Consider the following 22443-nt stretch of genomic DNA (forward strand, 5'->3'; position numbering starts at 1 on the left):
AGATTGATCCGTAAGGAAAAGGGCTGCAAAAAGAGTGGAATAGAAGTCAACTTGTAAGAGGCAACCACTCCACAAATGGAGCTAGGATGACCATACCCAGCTAAATTGAGCAGTGTCAATTGCCAAATCACTTGCAGCCCAAATATAAAGAGCAAATTAGCAAAATTTTTCTAGGTCATTTGCTTCTGGGCGTCTGGAAAAGGTAGCCACTACTTCACAAGCACACAGTCGGCATACTGCAGTCCCTCACCTGCCTGTTGCGGCAGATGAGAGAGAGTCAGCTAGTGGAGGGCCATACCTCGAGCTCCAGCAGCGTAAGGGATGGCAACAGGCTGTTCCCGTGGTGACAGTCCTCTGGCCATGTCAGGCCGAGGGATGATTTGCATCTGCTGGGAGGTGATATAATCGTTGAGAATAGTCTGCCGCGTATTCTCCATAGTGTACAGCTGGTAGGTGTTGTGGTAGCCGGTTGGGGACGGCTGTCTGGGGAACATAAAAGCTGCAGCAGAGAACAAGAAAAAAAAAGAAAGAACACAAAATATATGAACAGAAGGCCTACAGATACCGATCACCACTGCTGACGTCAACGGCTGAAAAAGATCCTGGAAACGTGATGCCTATTAATTAGAAGGCCTGGGCTGCTTTCGTCACATTTCAGAGAATCAAGGATATTATTATTCTATTCATACTTAATGGTGGAAAAGGTGAAAAGAGTTTAAACACTGTACCAGGATCCATCGCTCTGTGGAAGGCTATGGTGGGGTCAAGATGCGGAGGCAAGTGGGCTCGGTACACTTCTCCAGGAACAACAGGCCGGTGGTGGGGGTCAAATGGACTATGAGAGGCTACAGGGTCACCACCTGACACTGGGGATTTGGCTGGGACATTGTCCCTCTGTGTCGGGGTCATGGCACTCTTTCTTTCATGTGCAGCAGATTTTGCAGAGCTCATACCGCCTTAACGAGACAGAAGAACACACATGACTTAATATCATATTAAACAATTTTATCTAATGCCTGTGATACTGCATTACGTTTTACTGATAATATGCTCATTCTAGCAAATAAGATAATCTTGTTTAAAAGGATAAATATTTAATTCAATTTTGTCTTAAGTTCTGTCTGATAAACTATAATTGTAGTAATTACACTATAAGGAACAGTTGAGAACCCGAAGTCTAACAGTTTGTGAATAAATTGATGGTAGAATATACCTTCTTGACCACGTCCCAGCATGGGTGAACCTCTGGACACAGGATTGTGTGTGCTGTAGTTTACAGGGGTCCTGCGAGCATTGGCGTCCTCATACATGCCTGGGCTAAGTTGGGATTTGCTATTCTCCTGGTGTGTGGAGCGCAGGACAGATGTGGAGTTTACCACAGAAGTGTGCCGTACTGGCTTGCTGTCCTCGTATTTGGCTCGTTCCATGGCCTCAAGTTGGGGCATGCTGTGAGGAAGCTTGCTGGGACTGGTGATTAGGGACTTGACATTGTGTTTGATGGTAGGCGGGTTCAGAGAATGAATCTGATAGATGGATGAAAGGGTTTAAACCACAACAGATTAGTTATCAATTCAGTATAGACATTCATGGTTATATTCACTTTGTATGCATGTATGCTACACATTTATTATATTCAACATAAAAAAAAGGTCAAACGAAACTCAAAAATAAGGCAGTTTACCGAGTAGTGTAAAAAATGTCATATTAATGCTGTCAGACAATTCTAGTCAGCCATTCACAACTCTGACTGTCTAACCTGAGATATGGAGCCATCCAAAATCCTCCTGTCGGTCAGGTCAGGGGTCTTGCACATGTCCTGGCCAGACTGGTCTTGTCGTGGGATTTCATGAATAGAGCGTCCCATCTCTTTAATAGTATTGCTTCCCTCATAGGGCTTGCCCTTGCCAATGCCCCCTTCAAAGGAGCGGATCGGCGGACTCTCTCGCTTTATCTGTTTTCCGTATTTCATGGCATCCTCATAAGTCTCTGCAGCAGTTCTAGGCGTTCCTGTAAAGATTTGAAAGTATTCACCTGATTGCTTGATGTTAACAGTGACATTGAATGACTTCTGGAAATGCAGCAAGCTTTACAGTTAGCTACCTTGCATGATGGATCCAGTCATCAGTGGTCTTTCCTTAGAATCTCCATGGTGACCTTCTCTGGGCAAGGCTCTGCTAATTAACCCTGAAAAAAAAAATTGAGCACCATCACACACTGATAAAGAATATACAAACCAGGACTCATTCAGTATAGTGAGTGACACACAAGCAGTACCCTCAAATGGAGCCCCGTCCCTGGCAGGGTGTCCTCTGCTCATGGGTCCCTCCATCATGTCATAAGTGCGCTTTAGCTCATGACTGGTTCGGGAGCTGCGGGTGTTTTCCCTGGGGTTCTTAATAGCTATTAGACATAAAAACATATGGTCATGTTTGTGTGCTTGGGGAAGAAATACACAACAGATATCAATAATTAAACACTTACCATCATAGGAGAGAATGTGACCACTCTTGCCTTCATAGATGACTTTACCCATCTGCTCTGCTCTGGCCTTGTCTGGGCTGCTCAGGTCCTCTGTGGCTAACTTTGTGATTGTGCCCTTCAGAAGGTCAGCAGCAATGCTAGACTGGGGCAGGGCAGGAGTGCCCTATTTTAAGGGAGAGCAAAAAACAAAGTAACATAAATATCAAAAAGACATATATATCAGCCCAGGAAAAACAAAAAACAACAACAACACCCATTGATTACCTGAGTGATAGATCCTCTGAAAGCCAGACCCTCACTGACCTTCCCTGTGCTGCCTCTGTTGTCCTGTACGGACTGAACTACAGAGAGAGGAAAAATAGAGATTGGCCACTTGCAGTTGGTATTAGAGATGGAACAAGTGATTGACTTTATCAGTTTTAAATTGAGATTTAAATTCAGAAAAACGTTTTTATTGATTCTGTAAACAAAGAGTACATTTGTAATATTTTTTTAGCAATGCCATCAACAGGAGTGCCTTTTTGCAAAAATGTGATACAATGTGTAAAGTGAGACTCTGCAAACTAGAGAAAGGGTCCGGAAAGGTTTTAAAATCAGGCACCCCAGTTAGTTGCCATTTTTCTGGGTATGGTATGTTTGTTTTCAAGGAAAGTTTCTTTTGATTCAGAGTAGTGCTTCACTTTAGAGTAACGCGAAAGAGTCGTGCTATGTTGACTGTATTTGTGTTATTCTAATTGCTATGTTATGTCTTTTGTCGTGTGGGCGTTTATAGTCCTCGCAACAGCTGAAAATGTATGCAGCATACTTTAAAGCATCACAATGTCATTTTTACTAAGTAGTAGCCACAAGTGATTCTGATAGATTAGATTCTGCTGGGCTCCAAGTGCGAGCAGTAAATGGCACTGCAACACAGACTTGACCTCACTACCAACCATGCAACTTAACTGTCCGGCACCAGACTGTGTTCTTTGCACTATGCTGCATCAATACTCATCTTTTTCAGTCTCCCAAAATGTCTCCTTAAAGTTTATACTTAACATATACTTTAGGGTGGCATTTCAGGTCTGCTAACATTGGAGCCAAGGTTTAATGAAATTAAATGAAGTTCCACCCTAACCCAAGGCAAACAATCCATTAACTGCAGCAGCTAGTCAGGTCATGGTTACCCGTACAGACCAACCAGCCATGTTACTCAGGAGAGTGTAACAAATCCACTCAAGTTACATAGTACAAGAGCAGAGATTTAGGGTGTGGAATGCTGGAGTGGAGTGGGAATGAAAGAGGAGCCAGTCTCCCTTACTGCAAGTCAATCAATCATCCAAATGATTATGAATGTGTTATTTTAAGATAACATAGTTGCATGTTGTGGCTTTAAGTATACAATTAGTTTTAAAGATACCATAGTTTAATGTTTACACAATGACTGTCAAAATATTCATTATACAATAAAATACTGTTATAGCATTATTTTATGATATGGAGAGATAACGCCTCATGGCTTTCAAAAATACTAATCCTGCAAAAATGTAATTAAAGAATCTAAAGCTGCATACAAGTCACACTTTGAATGCAGTCATTTTAGTTCAAACTGGACAGCCATGCCCTTACCAGGCTTGTTATCCTGTTGTCGAGGCAAACCCAGAGAAATAGATCCCACTGCGCTTTTAGTCCCCTCTGGGCCATAGACAACATGAGATGGCAGGTATGTGCCAGGAGTTCCCTGCAAAGTCACATGTCAAGGTCAGGTCACTTTGTTTGTGATAGAAATGTAGTGGTCCAAAGTGATGCTGATAATCTTATGTGTTACAGCTCAGGTATGCAGACAATATATTAACCGTGGTGTGGCATCACTAAATGATAATCAGCCATTAATAAATCAAGTAATTGAGTGTTGAGTGAGTCACGTGTGTGTTGCGGAAAACATCTTCATCAAATCCATATATATAATTTTCAGTGAGAGCTGGAATCAAATTTATGATGAAAGAATTAGATTTGTCTGAATATCGATGTTGTAGAAAAGTAAGAGGAGGGTTAATCCACTTGGTTCTTCAAAAGAGCAGTGCTATCATGACTGTGTCTTACCTGGGAGATAGAGCCTCCTTGGATGAAGGAAGGCTTGTCTGTGGGCTTTGTGGTTGGAATGAGAGGAGGAGGAGAGGGAAGCCGACTGGCTCTGTTGAACGTCACACGGACTGCATCTGGCATACTTGAGACCAGCTGGTTAGGAGCAGGGTGGAGAACTGGCGGATATACAAAAAAAGACACAATCAATTAGTTACATTGGGGAAAAAATATCTACCTGTGAAGAAAATAACGTTCACTTACCGAAAACCTATTCTCTAAATAGCTTGCCAGACATCCCAACTCCAAACCAGCCAACATACAGCCTCCATTAAGCTTCATTTCCCAAACACTAAATGATAAAATATTCAGCTTCATTTTAACAAGACTCTAGTGAGTGGGTAAAGTAAGCCTAAAAAGACTTCAGTTAATAGCCTTTCCTCAGCCTTAGGTAACTTTGGCCCATGCCTGCTGTCTGCTCAGACCGTCTCTGGGGAAAGCTGAGTAGACGAAATGGATCATAACAGACTGAAAACATACACCCACACAGACCGGGAGTAACCTCCCAGCAGCAAGAGCGCCTCATGCTCTGCACTCTGCAAAATCAAAAATGCAAATGGCTGAGTTCCTCCAGCGGGCATGGCCGTCATCATCCTGCTGTCTCATACAGGGACAGATGAGAAAACAAGCCACGCTATGACGAATTTATAAATCCCTGTTGCAGGGCGACTGTGTGTCAAGCATTAACATTCATGCTGCAGTTCAGCATCAGGAACAACAACATAATTTGTGAGGATAGGATAAATACGTTTGTCCAAAATCACAAACAAGAAAAGCCACTGGCTGTCCAACTTCAGTAAAAATATAATTTCCATATCAACAGCAGCAGACATTTCTCCAGGGAAAGTTTCCCATGCACCATAATTTGGTTTTCCAACCCTCCAACACACATAGATGTTTGCTTTGGTATCACTACAGAATTCCTGTGACTATCTCAAAGTTGTCCTGTAAACACTAAATCAGGGATAATCAACTTATCTAGCTTTGAACAGAAGTCACAACATCATTAAAACTACAATTGATCCAAATTAAGATAATGAGCATGTACTTATAATACAATCCATTGTGAAGCATAACCGAGAAAAAACTTGTCTTTACACAAGCACCTAGTTTAAAGGTCGACTGAAAACTGCACATTCTCAAAAAGTAGTCATTAGCAAAAGGCTTATTTAATCATTATCTCTGGCAGGGGTTTCAACTCCCCTCAGATAAATATTCATGAAACACATGCTGTATATGGAATAAGACTAATGTGAGTATATATACATTTGGACAAGAGGAAATTAAACCTGACTTATCTAATGCCCACGCGCTCTAAAACACTGTCAAACCCAGACGTACAACAGGATTAAAGCTGCAGTCCTCTCTGCTCCACATTTAAATTCCAGTTAAGATAATCATACAATTGAACATACAGGTATAAAAATAGGCTTCTTTAGGATCAGAGTTAGAGATATTAAAAAATATCAAACTGAAACTAGTGCCTCAAACCTCAAGTATGCAGCCTTTCAATCCAAACTATTCAACACTGTACTGCCAATGGAGTCAAAATGGAGCCTCCAATGTCAGACACAAAATACAAAATGGGTGTCAGACGAGGCTAGTTTGTATCAGCGAGGGAAGGGAAGGGAAGGGAGGGGGAGGCACAATGGATAGGGGAGGAGGTGAAGATGTGTGCTTTTACCTGGTGGCACACTGTAGCAGGATACATTGGGGGCGTTGGGGTCAGGCTGAGGTGAGGCCTTGCTCAGCTCCCTGGGGGAGAGCCTGTAGGGAGAGCCTGGCTGACCAGAGTGGACCTCCTGGTCCATAGCCAGCATCATGTCATAAGGCATGTAGGGTAAGTGTCTACCTGCAGTACACAGGCATAAGGACAAAGGGAAGATAACCACTATTAAAACAAAACCCCAATGCCAATGAGCATTGAGCTGACCCAGAATGGACGGACCTGTATAACTAACAGCACCACCTAGACACACAGCCGCTAAAACCTATGTAATAAATATCTTGGTGTCAAAGCTCAGCAGTTCAGTGACAGCTGCTCTACTCTTCACAGCACTTAGACTAAAAGGTGCTAAAAGCTTTGCAAAAATCAAGCCATAATGCAGTCTGCCTAGTGACATTACTGTTCTCCTTTCTCAAGCTAAGTGGATGAACTATGTCTGACTGCCCAGGAGCAGTGAGTGTCCTACTCTGACACGCTCAACTCATGCAGTCAACACCACAGTCCCCTTCTCCATCCAACGGCAGTTCCAGAGCAGCATGAACACAGACTTCAGCTCACAGAGTGCACCAAATGTAAAACGGGGTCAGCCAACTTTTTTGTCTAGGCTCAGCCTGAACCATGTTACGACAGTCCAGATCATCCTCAAACATTTCCTTTTATGAAACTTCACAAAAATGAAAAGGTCCTAAAAATGCCTGGCTATAAATAGTCCTGCTAGCAGTAATAGAAAACGAGGCTTACTGAGCAATGCACAGGAAGGAGGAGACATGAGGATATAGTTTTTGTTCCCTTACTGTCTCTGTCTAGTATGCTGGGACTGCGGGTGTTGAAGGGAGTTCTGCGTTCCAGGTCTCCCTGGTCCTGCCTCTGCTTCTCTTCCTGGTGTGCCGACTCATGTGCTGCTTTGATCTGATGTTGCAACATGACGTAACCACTGATGGGTACATCACCAGCGACAAAAGAACCAGGCACCTAGATAATTAAGGAAGGAAAAAGTCTACATTAGGTGGGACGCCAGATATGAACTGTAATATTGACAGCACAGCACTGCACAGAAAATACTGAATAAAACTTGATCAAATAAAATGCATACACAGATCTGGAAACTTTGGGCTTGAGTGCATATTATATACTGCTGAGGAATTATATGACTGACAGTATCGGGATCTATTTTTGATCTTATTAATGCCCATAATGACAGGTTTTAAGGCATGCCTTCAACCTGCTACTTTCTTCTAAGTCATTCCAAACTTGTGATCAAGGTGTAACTCTGACTAACCATAGGTGGGATGGCAGCTGCCCGCTGGTGAAGCTGCTGGATGTTAAGTTGGGCTTGCTTGGGTGAGGACACCAGCACTGTGGATGGAGGATTGAGTAACGAAGGCTTTTCCATAGAGAATATTCTGCAGAGTTAAAAAACAGTAGAAGTCACACTCAAATCATAAAGTGTTCCTGTAAAATATAATAGTGTACACACAACATGTGAATGTAAATACCGTGATTATGAGACTCACCTCTGTCGTTCAGGCTCTGCTTCCACATCCTCATCAGCACTGCAGGTGGCGCTGGAGTCATTATCTGAGTGGAGCTCCCTCTGCCTTTCGCCCTTTTCTCCCTTCTCCTTGATTTCAGGCTCCATCTTGACCTGAACCTCTCCAGTCTTCATGTCCACATCCTGAGGTTCGGTTTTGGGATGCACTGAGCCTGCAAAGGAAGCCACCCTGGCTTTTTCCTCATGAGATCCAGCCTCACTCTCTGGGCTTTTTTCTTCTTTGACACGGAGCTCTCCGAATGAAGGCTCTGGGGCCTTTCCATTGCTAGCCTGACCTTTGTCCTGCTCAAAGCCCTGAGCTTCTCCCGTGCTGTCTAGCCTCTTAGAGTCACCAGACTTAGAGGAGTCAGCTTGAGAGGGGGAAGGGGCACTCTCCGTATCAGAGCTGTTGTCACCGCCTATGGACACAGCATAAGAAGAATTAGTGCATGACAAACAAAACATGAAATTGACTGAAACTCACAAGCATATTTAAAACTTATCACAACATAAGTCTAAAAAGAAGTACATACTTATATCAAGTGTATCAGAACAATAAACCAATATCAATTTAGCATTATTATTGAAATATTATTATTCACACTGAAACTATCTCCAGTTTATGCTTCATACATTTGATTTCAAACTTTAAAGTATTCATTCACATTTTGCTTAGACACAAATATAATTTCCAGCTCCTTAGCTATAACTATATTTTGCATTGCATTATACCACTAATGTTGGCCTATGCTATGCACAAGATACAAAGATGCAGCCACTAAACTAATCATCTGTTACTTGGGTTTAGATATCTCAAATAAAAACAGTGTCAATATTCAGTGTGTCAAAGAACAGCAATATCTAAGTGACAAAAACATTCATTTTAACCTTAAAATCTCATCTTTAAGACAAAGTACATATTTAAACTGTGCCTGCCGTTGTTGGTTTATGTATTGTCTACTGCTGCAACTGTTGCCATGGTGATAGTAGTCCAGATAGTATGTTTATGTAAAAACTATTTGGAGACGCATTAAATGCATCAAACCAAAATCAGAGAAGCGGGTCAGAATTTAACCATCAAAATTGAATCTAACAGTTGCACAAATGCCTCTTTTGGTTTTATGTGGGTCACAGCACAGCACAGAGCACAGTATGTATAAGGCCACGGTCTGTACAGAATAGTTTGGGTTTGTATGAGATGATGAGAAAGCCACACAAACAAGACAGAAAACCTTGTGACCTCCTGATGTTGCCACTACCATCTTGTGAACTAGAGATTGTTTAAGTCTGCTGAGCATGACAATTTTCCAACAAAATGTAAAGTTAAAAAACAACGTACTGGCCAACATTCACAATAATCTATAACCCTTACATAGAGCATGGGGTCTTTTTTTTCCAGAGTGCACTGCCTTCATTAGTAACTCCAGCAACAAAAAGCATTTCTGAAAAGGAGGCAGCCGAGCAGACAGGCAGGCTTGCTGGATCAAACAAGTGGACCAGCACTGTATGTTCAAAGAGCAGGCTTTCTCAAGTCTTCAAAGCTACAAACTGTTACGCAACAGACACCCGTGCAGTTTGAATTAGTTTATATCTTTTATCTTTATCTCTTCCCCTTCCATTTTTCCATTTGATCTTTCTTTTCTAGCTCAATGAAACTACAGTCCATAGACGGCAAGCACATTCCCGTCAACGAGGATCAAATTCTTGTAAGACAAAGGGCAGTTTAGATCAGGTTTCCCAGCTCTACACTGAACTTGTCATTAAATTATTTCTCTTACTCTTGTTACTAAACCTTTGTTGAGCTAAAGCTTCACAAGAAAAAACAAAAATTCAGATGTGTGTGGGTGTGGATGAGGAGCCTTTACCCAAGTGGTGTTAGAGTTTATATGCCAGATAAACAGGAAGAAAAGTCTAAAACAGAGTCCCTGGGAACATGTGTGTCTGCATGCTTAACAATGAGAATGTTTAACTCTGACCTTCACTGTCATCTGCATTGTCATCATCGTCATCAGGTGATGCTGTGGCTAGACTTTCACCTTGAGACCTATCAGCACGAGCCCTTCGTGTATCCTGGGAAACAGAAAACCGTAAACGATCACCTTCTAATCACACATTAGCGATACAACAGTTTAATGACAGACCAGAACAGAAGGCAAATAGCTCACCTGCTTATGTTGTTGGAGCAAGTTGTCCAAGTTGTGACGTCTTTTGTAATTGAAATAGAAGTTCTTGCACTGCGCCTCGCTTTTGGTGCCCACCATTTTAGCAATGGCTGTCCAGTTTCGCCCATGCTCAACAAGCCCTGATACAAGATGGAGAGAGAGAATATTGTAACTTTAATACTTAGTCAATTTAATACTGAATCCATTTGTCATGTTTAATACTAATTAAATTATATTCAATCAGGATTTGGCTGCAAGTATCTGAAAGGCACAGTGATAAAGGCAAGCCTCCAAAGTCTAATTTAACTTGGACCTACTTTTCATATTTCCAATAATTGCTTCATGTTGTATCTGTGCCAAAACTAAGGTTCAAGACGATCTCAATTAATTCTTAATGGTCTCTCTTTAAAAAGAACTGCTGCATTTCCTTTTACTATTCAGGGAAACATTGTATTAATACCTCAAAATTGCACTATACTCAAGGGATCCCTGTTGCTGTGGTTGCCGTTGGTCTTCCCCATCCTGATTAACACTGTGCTGAGCACACAATCAGCTTTGATGGTCTCATTAAACTTTGAAACAGCTCTGCAGAGCTGCTGTGAATTGGAACACTGCCATTTACCTCTGACATTAAGGTGTCTCTTGTCTAAATCTTGTATCCTCTGTGGAAACCCTCCCAGCCGTACACAGATGAGGGGTACTGGCAGCTTGACAAATCACCACAGAGCTAAACGCAAAACCCAACTACCATTCCAGTTAAATGAGGCAGGTAGTTACTGAGAGTTACTTAGACTTCAGAAACTTCAGAAAGTCAGACATCATGGTGCTGTACCTACACTAGACAGTCAAATCTCCATGTAACCTTCATTTGTTTTAACTTTTTATTTAGCAATTTCATCGAGCCATTGCAACACATATAAACTAATACCTTTCACATTGTAACAATCACTGTTCCAGTGTTTGAGAGCACAGCTTAGCACTGTCACGTCACATTCAACACATATTTGCCATTGCTGCAGCACACAGGTTTTAGGCATTTAGTATAATTTACATTCAGTGCAACAGTAAATAATATGAAAGAGAAACATTCTGACAAGACTAATACTTAACAAAAATAACATTAAATCCGAGTGTTATCTGTATTACCGTGGCAACAGTCTACCCATTCATAGGACAGCCTTAATTAATGTCCTCGATTGGGCTGAGGTGTTTTTAAAGATAGCTGACACTTGTCAAGTTTGCAAAGCTCGTACTATTAAAAGTGTCAGTGAGGAAGTCATGTTGTATTTTGTACACATGGTAACGAGTTCCACTTATTTTGTACTAATAATGTAGAAAGTGTCTGTCTACTTCCTACTTCATTGAATGCATGCAGATAAACTAGGGAAAAAACAATGACTAGCAACCTAAACAACATGAGTTCAGCGAGATAAAATTCAGTTTGGTCAACTAGCACCTATTACACATTTGTTTATCTTAACATTAAATGTCAAAACTATTGAAAAGGCTGCTGGTTTTGGACCAATTTAAAATAGACTAAGAGTGAAATTATACAAGCTACAAGAAAGACCCCTTCTGATTTGACTATGAACTCTGGCATGTGTTAGTCATGTATAAGCATCAAGACTTTTACAGATCGACAAGTTACAAACTGGTAAACTGTGTTCACTGTGCTTGCATGACCAGCCATGATGTGTGGTAGCATAAAAGTGACTTCTGAACTAGGTTTGTCATATGACTGGTCTCTTATAGTCACACTAATCCACAGACATATGTAGCAAACATGTCTGAATGACTGAGTTGATAATTGAAGCATGTATTTTTCTCAAGGGGCAGCATATCTACCCTCCCCAGAGTCTTAATTAAACCACATTAATCCCCAAGAGTATGGCCCTTTGGACTCAGAGAACCCAACACAAGAGTATATACCAACAAAGCCAAGCAAAAAGGTGAAGAAAGGGCAAATACTGCATGCAATAAAGATTTGGACGAATTAACAAAACCAAAGTAACTTTTTCAAAGAATCTGACAAAGTGTTTGAATGTGAATAATAGATTGTGATCTTTGGAGAAAGCTGCAAGTGTCACGCTGTGTTGCTTCTTGGATAGCCTTAATAGATCACTTCTGAGAAGCAAGCAGAGCGCTGCGGCTAAGAAAAAAAAAAAAAAACCTTCATGGGTCTCTGACAGCTTCCAGTGAGGCACCAGCACAAGTTTGCATTTGTGTGAATGCAAGTGCACATTCATTCCCATTTGCTTGCAAGAAACAGCCACAGCAAAATAATATCAGATAAAGAGAAAAAAATAAAAAAAAACAGGGAAAAAAACAAGAAGGCCAGAAAGATACGTCAAGGGTGATATGAATTACCTTTTTTGGCGACTTCCATCTCCTCCTCGGTCCAGCGAGAAGTTTCTCCGGTTTCACCAGCACCCGCTAAATCACAAAGGAGAGAGACACAGCCCCATCAGCATCGACAGAAAGAAAGAGAGAGAAAATGAGAAAAAGTGACGGAGGGAGGGAGGCAGAGAGAGATAGTGAAGGTCCTTCCTTCAGCCACCTCCTTCTCATGGCCACTAATCTAATAATCTGTTTACATTCAGGGGCTGCCGAGACCTGCTCCCTCACTTACACTCTTTCGAGCTCACTCTCCTCCTCTCACCCTCTCATTCTCTCCCACCTCTCTTTCTCTCCCCTACCCCACAGCCCAGAGCAAGCCCTCCTCCTTGCTAATCCAGAAGGGGAGGGCCTTGGTCAGCTGATGTAGTGCCAGACAGTGGAGGAGTTGAGAGCCGTGCCTCCCTCTTTGGGAAATGGCCTTGGATGGAGACAAACAGACAGATAGAACAGCCAGCCGAAACCCTTCCCACACCTTCTACTGTGACACTGCACATCTGACACACGCGCACACAGAGTCTCTTCCCTCTTGCCTCAGCTTGACTACACAGTTCACCAACCCCCAACAAAATTCACAGAAGTGCACAGTTAGTGTGGAGGAGGCAGAATGAACTCTAGCCCACTCTCCTCCATGGCACCCACTGAGACTGTGTAAACATTTGGACTAATATAGCTGCAGATGCACCCTTGACATTAAGACGAGGTCTGCCGTCCCACCACTAACCCACCTTGAAGATGAAGCGATCAATTCTCAATGTTTAAACAACTGCTACCAAAGGTCCCTTGGACATGGCCTGTTAAATTTAGTTTAGCAAATGTCAACCTGACCAGGCTTCCTTCTCCTGTGGTAAAATTAACGTTACCCTGGGACATGTCAGGCCTCTTGAGGGCAGTCCTTTATCTGGGATATGAAAAAAGGCATGGTGTCTGCTCAGCTAATGACACAATATATGCATACACCATCTTCCATAACATTAAACAGGAACAAATTCATTCCATTGTCCCTCACTGAATCAGCAGCTTCCTTAACTTGACTGGCACTGTTTCAACTGGCAAGAGTGACGGATAGTTGCCCTTTGCCACCTTGCCAACGTACTTCTAAGAAGCACCATGGCCGCAGGGGTTACAGGAGAGCAAGCAAACAGTCCCACACAAAATCCACAGTGTAGTCACTGAGGGAGCTTACAGTTGACACAGTCCAATGTAAACCATGATATGTCCAGAATGTAGAAGGATTGACACACTGTAGTGAGTTAATTAATCACAATATAGGGTGGCCTTTGAATAGCTCAGATTGTTAAGAGAGTGAGTATCCAACAGACAGCAGTGGGTGTACATGGTAGAGAGGTATATGTCATGCACAGTGAATTAAAGACACAGTTTAACAACACAATAAGCTTGACACACAGAGACCTGGATACAGAGACAGATTTCAAATGGTGGAAGGGTACAAGTGAGTAACTGAGCACCATGACAACAGCTCAACCAGAGCAGTTCACACGTGGTGTAAACAGCTTCTTGAAGGGAATGCAGTGAAGGACAGAGTCTATTAGCAGGAAACAAGTGCCTAAGCCAAATGTCAGGCTTTTAGGCTATGAACAGCTTGTGCACCTACACATTTTAAAATCGAAAACACCAGTTTCTGACAGGTCGCTAACCCTGTCTAAGTGGTGCATTTGCTACATTCTTTCATCTCATAACACAAAGCGTTAATAGCAGAAAACACGCGATTATTCATGAGAACAACAAAATATCTTTTTGCCTGTAATCTCTGAGAGGTTGTTGTGTCCTTTGCAGGATGTTGGCAACTTCATAACTTCATTTACTTGTGTAAAAGGTGTATACTGTATTCAGACAGTTTTAACACTGTTTGAATAACTGCACCAAAATATGACAACCACCTAGACAATATTAAATGATTAACACCTAGCAAAGGAAAAAAAGCTTTGCTGGTAACACAACTTGGATGAGATTTGCATACTCATGGCAAACGGATGCCCTTTTCTAAAATTCTATTGTGGTAGAATAAAGTATGACTGAATATGTTGTAAGCTCCCCTTTCTTTGATTCTCTGTCAAAACATGTACTCCCGTGTTAAAATACGTTTTTCAACAACTTCCAGAAAGCTTCCTGAGAGGATTCACCTTTATTAACATCCATGGAAGTGACTGGAGTCTGGGATTTTGTAGGATCCTTCATGGTCTTCTGCGCTGGATCCGACTTGGGGAGCTGCGGAGGATCTGGCAAGGAAGGCTCAGGGGCAGGGGGAGGTGCTTCCTCAGCTGCCACAGATGCAGCCTCATTGGCCATAGATCGTGTGGTGATCCTTCCCTTACGGCGGCCCTGACTGTTGGCAGTCTTCCTGCCACGCGGCGTGTTTTGCTCCTTTCCGTCCTCGTCCTCCCCACCGTCACACTTGTCTTTGTCCTTGCCAATGTCCCTGTGGTTTTGGACAGGGAAACACAGCTTTTAGCTTTTGGTACAGGGAATATCTATTCCCTTTTGACTCAGCAATATCTGTTCTTTAGCATCCTGAGTGAACACAAGAAAAGCATAACAGGGATTGTCTATACTCTTGTCAGACATGTTAACAAGTGAGCAAGCTGCTTTTCTGTTGGCCAGGATGAACAGACACTGCAATACCCATTCTTCCTAGCCTTCTCTAGAACATGGTCACTCCTCTGAGGGTCTTTGGAAGTGAAATCCTCAATGCACATTTTCTGATGGTCATTAATTATATCATGAGACAAACTAAAGATCTTAAAGCTGGATTTGCATTCTGTTTATCACAGGATTTAATGTGCAACTCAATAAAACTGAAACTTACAGCACAATCATCATCACCTCAACGGCCCTCATCATTAAAGCTAATGTGAGGTCTGCTTTGGACATTCTTCACTCCCACATTTAGTCCCTTATTTCTATTTAGTTTCAACAGAAATCAGGTCCAGGAAGTATTGAATTGTTGTCAGAACACGCTACAGTCATTGTATATAGTAGGTTGATATACCAGCATGTAATAATGGTTGCAATTTACTTAAAACACTGAAATATAATATACATTCATTACATAAGACGTTGCCTCTTTGAGAAAATCACAGTGAATGGATAAAGACCGACACCAAACAGAAGGACGCTTTACCTGCAGGGCCTAATGGACTACAGCAACGGCAGGACAAACAACTATTCATAACTCACCTAGAATCCTCCTTTTCATCTTTCTCTTCCTCGTCCTTCTTTTCCTCGTCCTCTTTTTTCTCTGACTTTTCTGATTTGTCCTCTTCGTTCTTTTCGTCTGACTTTTCTTCTTGTGAGGGACGTGTTATTTGCTGAAGACAAAACACACAAGGACAAAATTTAGTTGTTCCTCCTTGGAACATTAAGAAAAGGGTCAATGCATAGATTAGTAAAAGTGATTTGGGTTGTCTTATCGGTGCTTTTATTCAGATGTAAAACCCATCCACCACAAACATTCATTTTTGTTTTTAATCACCTAAAGGCCAACGTGCTAATGAATCTTCCACCAATCTGATGCTACTTTACCATGAAACACAATAAACCACAAAGTCATGTTAATGCTCCATAGCTGCCTTATACTACTAATTCCTGATCCAGTCTTTCTGCCCCCTATCAAACAATAGTCATCCTCTTGTTTGGTAAGAGGAAGGTTATTGTTCAATAGGTATTTTGTTCAAAAATACTGAAACAGGAATTGTGTAAATGTCAGTAGGAGCATAAAGTTAAGTAATTAAAGCAGTGCTGCACTGTAAGACCAGAAAAACATTTGAAATTGTACAAATGAAGAAGGACCTAAAATGTTTACTTAAATATATTTTAAAGTTGACCTAGTAAGTCAAGTGAGCGGGAAAAATATATGCAGTTATTTGGTTCTTCTTAGGTTTACTCGCACGTCCTGCTCTAGATGGGGAGGAGTTTCAATGAGTAAAATAACCAAATCACACTGCAGATACTGTTCTCTCTAATCAGTTTGTTTTGATTACAAAATGAAGAAGTCTGGAGTCTGGCTGTTCTCATGCCTTATTTTTCTCAATAAAACTTCTCAATGAGGGAAAAGGGGGTGACAGTGACACCCATGAACCACAGCAGATAAAAAAGTAGCAAGCTTAAAGTAGAACAAAGTTGACCTGAGTATTTCAAATTTAGCAGGCATTCAATTCACATCAATATCACAACCTGCATACGTGGATTGAAAACTTAATCTGTATGTGAATTTTGAAAACAGGGCTGAATGAGGACAGAATTCTTTATCAACACTGCTGCCGCGGTACACCACAGAATGCTTCCTCCTGCCTGCTCCATGAAAGAGCTGTGCTGGAACAAGTCTGGCTATGCCAAGCCAAATATCCCATGCTGGTACCAGATGGGGCCAAGGAATGTGCTTCACTCAATGGTAAAGTCAAAAGATACGGAGTGACGAAAAAACTGAAAAGACAGAGGATCAAATTAGAAAAAAAAACAAGGATCTATCTGTCCATTTCGCAACAACACGAGGAGTGGCTGTCTCACCATTGAGTAAAGTCTGGTGGAGAAGAGCAATAAAAATCTACAAAAACAGGCGGTAATGCAACTGTGAAAAGACTTGATGGAGTCAGCCTTAGCTGCTCCTGGATGGTAAGCGTTTTTAAGTCTGCCTCTCTGACTTTCAGAATTAGTGGCTGCTTCAGCCAGCTCTAACCAGAGACAGCCAATAATCAAAAGGGATTTTGAACTGGAATAGAGCTACATGACTAGCAAAATCAAATCTTCAGTATCTGACAGAAAACTGCATATCATGCTATCCACAAGTTTGCCTGTTGTACTCTATCTCAATTAACTGTTCACAAAACATAAAAATGAAGTTTCTGTTAAGTTGTTTACTAGTCAAAACTGTTGCCTGCAAGGCAGTTTTTTTAATTTCCTTTATCATGCACATCAGGTGTCACATGACAATTCCTAGTGAGGACAAAATCAATCGAAACAGACTCCAGTGAGGACCACATCAAACTTCGACTGGGGCTTAAAACCTTGACCCATTTCCTGCCTCCAGCAGGCTGCAATCAACAATCCAGAAACCTTTTTTTTTTTAATTCTAAATAGGGAATCAGTCTGTTTCTTCGCATACATATCCTTCAGTGAGATGCTGTTCTGGTTGGGCCTGGGAGCATTAGTGTTTGCTTTGGAGGTGGTCTGAGAGTCGTGGCATTCCTGCCTGTTCTCCCACACTGCGTCTAGAGACTCCACACAGATGTTCTCCAAAAGTGAATGAGGCCTGTGGTTCTGTGGCTTTTCTATGTTTTTAGATGAAGCTTTTTCCTGACCCATCTTGAATATTATAAGAGTTTTAATTTCTCCCCTATTTTGCTGATTCATAAGTCCTGTTTGATTTAGGAAAAGACAGAGCCACAAGTCAATCTTCCTTTCCTGCCACATAGCTTCGGCCACCAGAGGAATCTCTCTCTTGCTTCGAGCAATTCCACTTACAAGAACAGGAATTTTGGAAATGAAAAATGTATTATTACAATGCATCCCCTGTATCTCTATTATAGTCATTGTACTGGGACACAGTTACTTGGAAAGTGTATCTGTTAAAACGTTCAGGTAAAGACATCCTGGAAATATGAAAGAGGAAAAGAGTGACGAAGGTGCAAAAACAAATGAACAAGACAAAAAAAGCTGGGAAAAAAATAAAATAAAAGCAGTGGCCATGGTTACCATGGTTACTGGGAGCTTTGCACTGGAGAATTGCAAACCAATGAAATCTACTTGACTGCTTATCAAACTTCACTGCTAAGCAACTGAGAAATTCAACAACATTTTGCCATCATGGACTCCAATAGCAAAAACAGCGGAGCGCAAAGAGTATTACATAATTTCTCTTTATTGTGTGACTCTACATACAAAACTATATATACAACTACATATACAACTATGTCACTTGTTCCTCCAAAACAGTTGTGACCCATCAGAGAATGGACATGGTCCTTCTGAGGGTGTCCTGTGGTGTTAGTGGGGGCCTTTGGTTGAGGGGATGGGCCTCTGTGGATCATCCCACAGATACTTGATCAGTTTGGGATCTGGTGAATTAAGAGGCCAGGTCAACACCTTGTGCTGTTCTTCATGTTTTTTGAGTTGTTCCTAAAGCATTTTTGTGTGTGTGCCTGTGTCAGGCTGCATCCTGTGGGGATTAACCTGTGGTTATAATGTTGTGGCTGATTGGTATACTAACCATAAATATAAAACCTTGAAACAGTACAGGCAAACAGTGGCTACATTATGTTTACATGAGATTTATGTCTGCCCTTTACATAACTGAAGAAGAAAATCATAAAACTTGAGACGTGATCAAACCAGAGAGATCGCTGTGGTAAAACTGGTTTTAATCCAATCAGCCGTAACATTTAAACCACCTGTCTGATATTTTGTAGGTCAACCTCATGCTGCCAAAAAGCTCTGACCTATTGAGGAATGCTAACAGGAATTCTGGGGGTGTCTGTGGTGTCTGGCACTAGGACATTGGAGCGGATCTTTTGGGTCAGCTAGGTTGTGGGCTGTGGTCTCCATGAATCAGGTGGATCTCATGGATGCTCAGTTGGATTGCTGGGGAGTTTGGAGGCTGGGTCAACACCATTCCAGAGCAGTTTTTGCGGAGTGAAAGGGAGTGTTGCCCTGCTGTGGGAGGCTGCTGCCATCAGGGAGTGCCATTCGCCATTGCCATTGGGGATATGTTACTGGTCTGCAATAATGTTAAAGAGGGTGGTATGTGCTAAATTAAGCTACACAACACATGAATTGCCACATTTTGAGCAGAAAGTTGCATTGGCTAAAAGGTGTACAATGTCTGTTTTAGATCACAGCAATAAATCAAATATTAAATATATTAAAAAATCTGATGACTGATAATAGCCACAACTGCATGCTGTTTGAACTACTAAATATCACCAGAGCCGCACAAAAAACAAATGTTAATTTACTCGATAAAAGCTGTTAACAGATTAGAGCGACATAACCAAGTAAACCCTCAGACATGACCAGGTAGTCAAGTTGTAAATCCTATTTTCATGACCAATGAAGGGTTTGCAGACACAGTGGGGGGTGTATCCTGTGTAGGCTTCCACATCAGTATAAACTGTGAGCACCAAACTGTTGGCCATTGTCTTTTTCTGTGTGTTCACAAGCCAACTCAAAATATTCATTCACATCAGAGGCAGAGTCATTTGGGTTCAGCTGACACAAGGGACATCAAGTTTTTCAGCATGTCTAATACTTTTTGCACTATAAAATAAAAGGTAATTCCTGTATTTCCTCATCTCATAATGGGGTGGGAAACCTCCCCGAGAGCATATACACATGCACATGACCACACACCCTTGAGTTGAGTGTTAAACGGAAAACCATGCCTGCACATGTCCTAGAAAAACTATCCTAAAATAGCCGAGTTGGACCGCCTGCATGCCTAAAGTAAATATGCTGGCTAAGAATCAAACTGCCCAAGCAACAGAGGAAGAGAAAAAGTGACAGACTAAAACAAGAATATACGGAACTACAAATAAAAAGAGTATGAAGTCAATTAAAAAGTAAAAACTCTGGCTTTAAAGTTAGTGACATACCTGCAAGCTCATTTGCTGTTCACAAAACCCCGTTCCTCTGCTGTCAGACACAGCTTACTGGTGTTGCAAATGTGAATTTAGCCTCCGGTACTTCCATAGTGGTGGTAACGGTAGCAGTAGAGGGGCAGGACAGCACCATAGCAGAGCTCCTTAGAAGGGCTGCCGGGCCACGGCGCTGCCGCACATATTCCAGGAAAGCGTGTCATCAGGCCGCTTAAGCCGCCCAAAGAATTGTCCATCTCACATGCACGCACTAATCTATGCAGGGTCACTCAAGGTAATCCCTGCCGAGCACTCCTCTTTGATTGGCACTCACAGCAGTACCGTGAGTTTTTTGGGCCTGTCAGATGGCTGGGCTGTACCAACTCAGCTGTTTTGGAGAGGGGTGAATTTCTCGCACTCTCTCACAAGAACAGAAGAAAAAGGAAATGGAAAATGAAAAAAAACAGCACACACTCAGCGGATAAGCTGCCAGCGCTGACTCTGTCTCTGAGGGTTTTTTCACTCAGTTTCACTCACTCGCCCTACATTCCACTGCTCTTGCTTTTGCTCACTCTGTCCTTTTCCTTCCCACTCTATTGAGTCACTCTGCTCACTCCAACTGCAGTTGTTACACCAGTAGCTTGTACTCTACATCCTGATGTACATTACTCCAAGGGGTAAAAAATAATCAACACGTTCTTAACAGCCACAGATTTGTTTTGGGGGGGGGGGGGGACATTTTGACAACTTTCCACAAATCTCAAGACAGTGACAGAAACCATCTTTTCTACAATGAAAGTTACAACCCATGGAAAACTTCAACCGAACGAAATAACAGTCTGTCACATTTAGCAAAGAGGAAAAAAAATGCAAAACTAAATATTGTTCAAATTGACCACTATTCATATGCGTTCAAAAATCCAGTATGAATGTTGAATATTCATTCTGATTTGTGGGTTAAAGAAGTATGCGAGAACAACAATATCTGGCACAACGTAAGATCCGAGACCAAACTCCAAAAGACTTCCATATTTATATAACGTCTTTTTAACACGGAAGTTATTGTATCGCAGCTTGTATAATAAAATGATTGGTGTGTATGCAGGTAATAAAATGCAAAACGTAGGAAATAATTCGCCATTCCAAACTACAGTGTGCACCACATTTCTATGCATTGCCCTATGAAGAAAATGTGCCAGTAATGCAGATAAATAAGATGTTTAAGTTGCAATCATCAACACATGTGCCCTCCACCTCCTCTTATGTAAATAAACAGTCTACAGTCAATTTATTGCGGTGCATAGCAGATAAAACGTCCTGTAGATGGGCTGTGACATCAGTGAAATGGGGAAAAAAAGCCCCACACAGGGATGTAAAATCCACCAGAGTGACTAAAATCAATATTTAATGTCAGCCAACACACAGTCAGGAGATGGTGCATCATTTTAAATGGATCTTGAAGCATAGACAACAATTATATAAAGCTAAAAACACAATCCGTGTACAACAACACAGCTCTGTAGCCATCACTTTGTAGTTTACAATCCGGGTTTGACATTGATTGGACACTGATGCAGTGACTGCTGTCGTCTGTTCTAGTTAAAACTACAACATGCAAAAGTATGCTATGATATAAATTTTGTCTGAGTCCGTCTGCAATTCTGTGTATGTACTGTAAGCCTAAAGAAGCAAAAGCACTCTCCAGAGGAAACCAGATAAAAATTAAACAGTCCTCCATCTCTGACCCATTTTCAAATTCTTTGTATTTGGCAGAGTCATGGTAGAGAAAGAATGTGCAGAGAAGCACAAACAACATTTGCCTCTGCATTTTTCTCCATCTTTTCCTGAGGATTCATGTTACTCTGTCTGCCCCAGACTCTGCAAACAGCCAATCATCCAATGAATTGAAGCTGGAACTTGCTACTGGCAACTTTTGTGCCCATGTGGTATACATTGTAACCACTCTAATAACTGCAGTTGATAACAAGCAAGTTAATAACTATCAACTGTAGATGTTAGTCACGGCTCCCACAGGCACGGCTTGGGAACAGAAAACAGTACATCTTATTTAAATATACTGTGTGTATGTGTGTGTGTCACTCATTTACGGAGCAATCTATCGATTCCATGTAACCAGTAAAATATGACGTGTGTGAATGGACTGTACCACTGGCCAATTCAGAGCAAACTATAGGTTAAAATGCTGCCAGGATCCCAGCATTTTCCCCCTTTTTCCAGGCAGTCTGATCTGGAGTTTCAGACCCGAGCTGCAAAAAAAAGCTGCCAGAAATCACATGACTTGCAAACTCTAAAATGGATCTTGTAAACTCAGCTCTGGAAAATCTTAAAAAGAAGGATTCGCCCATCTGAAACTTAGTTTCAATGTTTCTGAACTTTTTTCCCCACAACATATATGCCCTAGGTTTCAGATCACTATTT

The 22443-nt window shown here is 41.6% G+C and overlaps 1 protein-coding gene across 5 annotated transcripts in view; it reads right to left on the reverse strand.

The window, feature by feature from the left end:
- Window positions 1-22443, reverse strand: part of ncor1 (nuclear receptor corepressor 1) — a 49203-nt gene that overhangs the window by 7124 nt on the left and 19636 nt on the right. For 4 of the 5 annotated variants that reach the window (XM_084565155.1, XM_084565157.1, XM_084565156.1 and 1 more), the window contains exons 15-33: window positions 15614-15744; window positions 14560-14855; window positions 12389-12454; window positions 10025-10161; window positions 9836-9929; window positions 7843-8278; window positions 7608-7731; window positions 7123-7300; window positions 6287-6454; window positions 4564-4721; window positions 4090-4201; window positions 2746-2822; window positions 2482-2644; window positions 2275-2400; window positions 2101-2184; window positions 1757-2007; window positions 1214-1523; window positions 729-956; window positions 299-499 (exon numbers count right to left, since the gene is read on the reverse strand). In XM_084565155.1, coding sequence (XP_084421281.1) covers window positions 299-499; window positions 729-956; window positions 1214-1523; window positions 1757-2007; window positions 2101-2184; window positions 2275-2400; window positions 2482-2644; window positions 2746-2822; window positions 4090-4201; window positions 4564-4721; window positions 6287-6454; window positions 7123-7300; window positions 7608-7731; window positions 7843-8278; window positions 9836-9929; window positions 10025-10161; window positions 12389-12454; window positions 14560-14855; window positions 15614-15744 — 3340 coding nt within the window. The remainder of the gene's footprint in view (window positions 1-298; window positions 500-728; window positions 957-1213; window positions 1524-1756; window positions 2008-2100; window positions 2185-2274; window positions 2401-2481; window positions 2645-2745; window positions 2823-4089; window positions 4202-4563; window positions 4722-6286; window positions 6455-7122; window positions 7301-7607; window positions 7732-7842; window positions 8279-9835; window positions 9930-10024; window positions 10162-12388; window positions 12455-14559; window positions 14856-15613; window positions 15745-22443) is intronic. The other variant, XM_084565158.1, reaches the window with a different exon arrangement.

The sequence above is a fragment of the Chelon labrosus genome (assembly GCF_963514085.1).
Source record: "Chelon labrosus genome assembly, chromosome: 17".
Taxonomy (NCBI): Eukaryota; Metazoa; Chordata; class Actinopteri; order Mugiliformes; family Mugilidae; genus Chelon; species Chelon labrosus.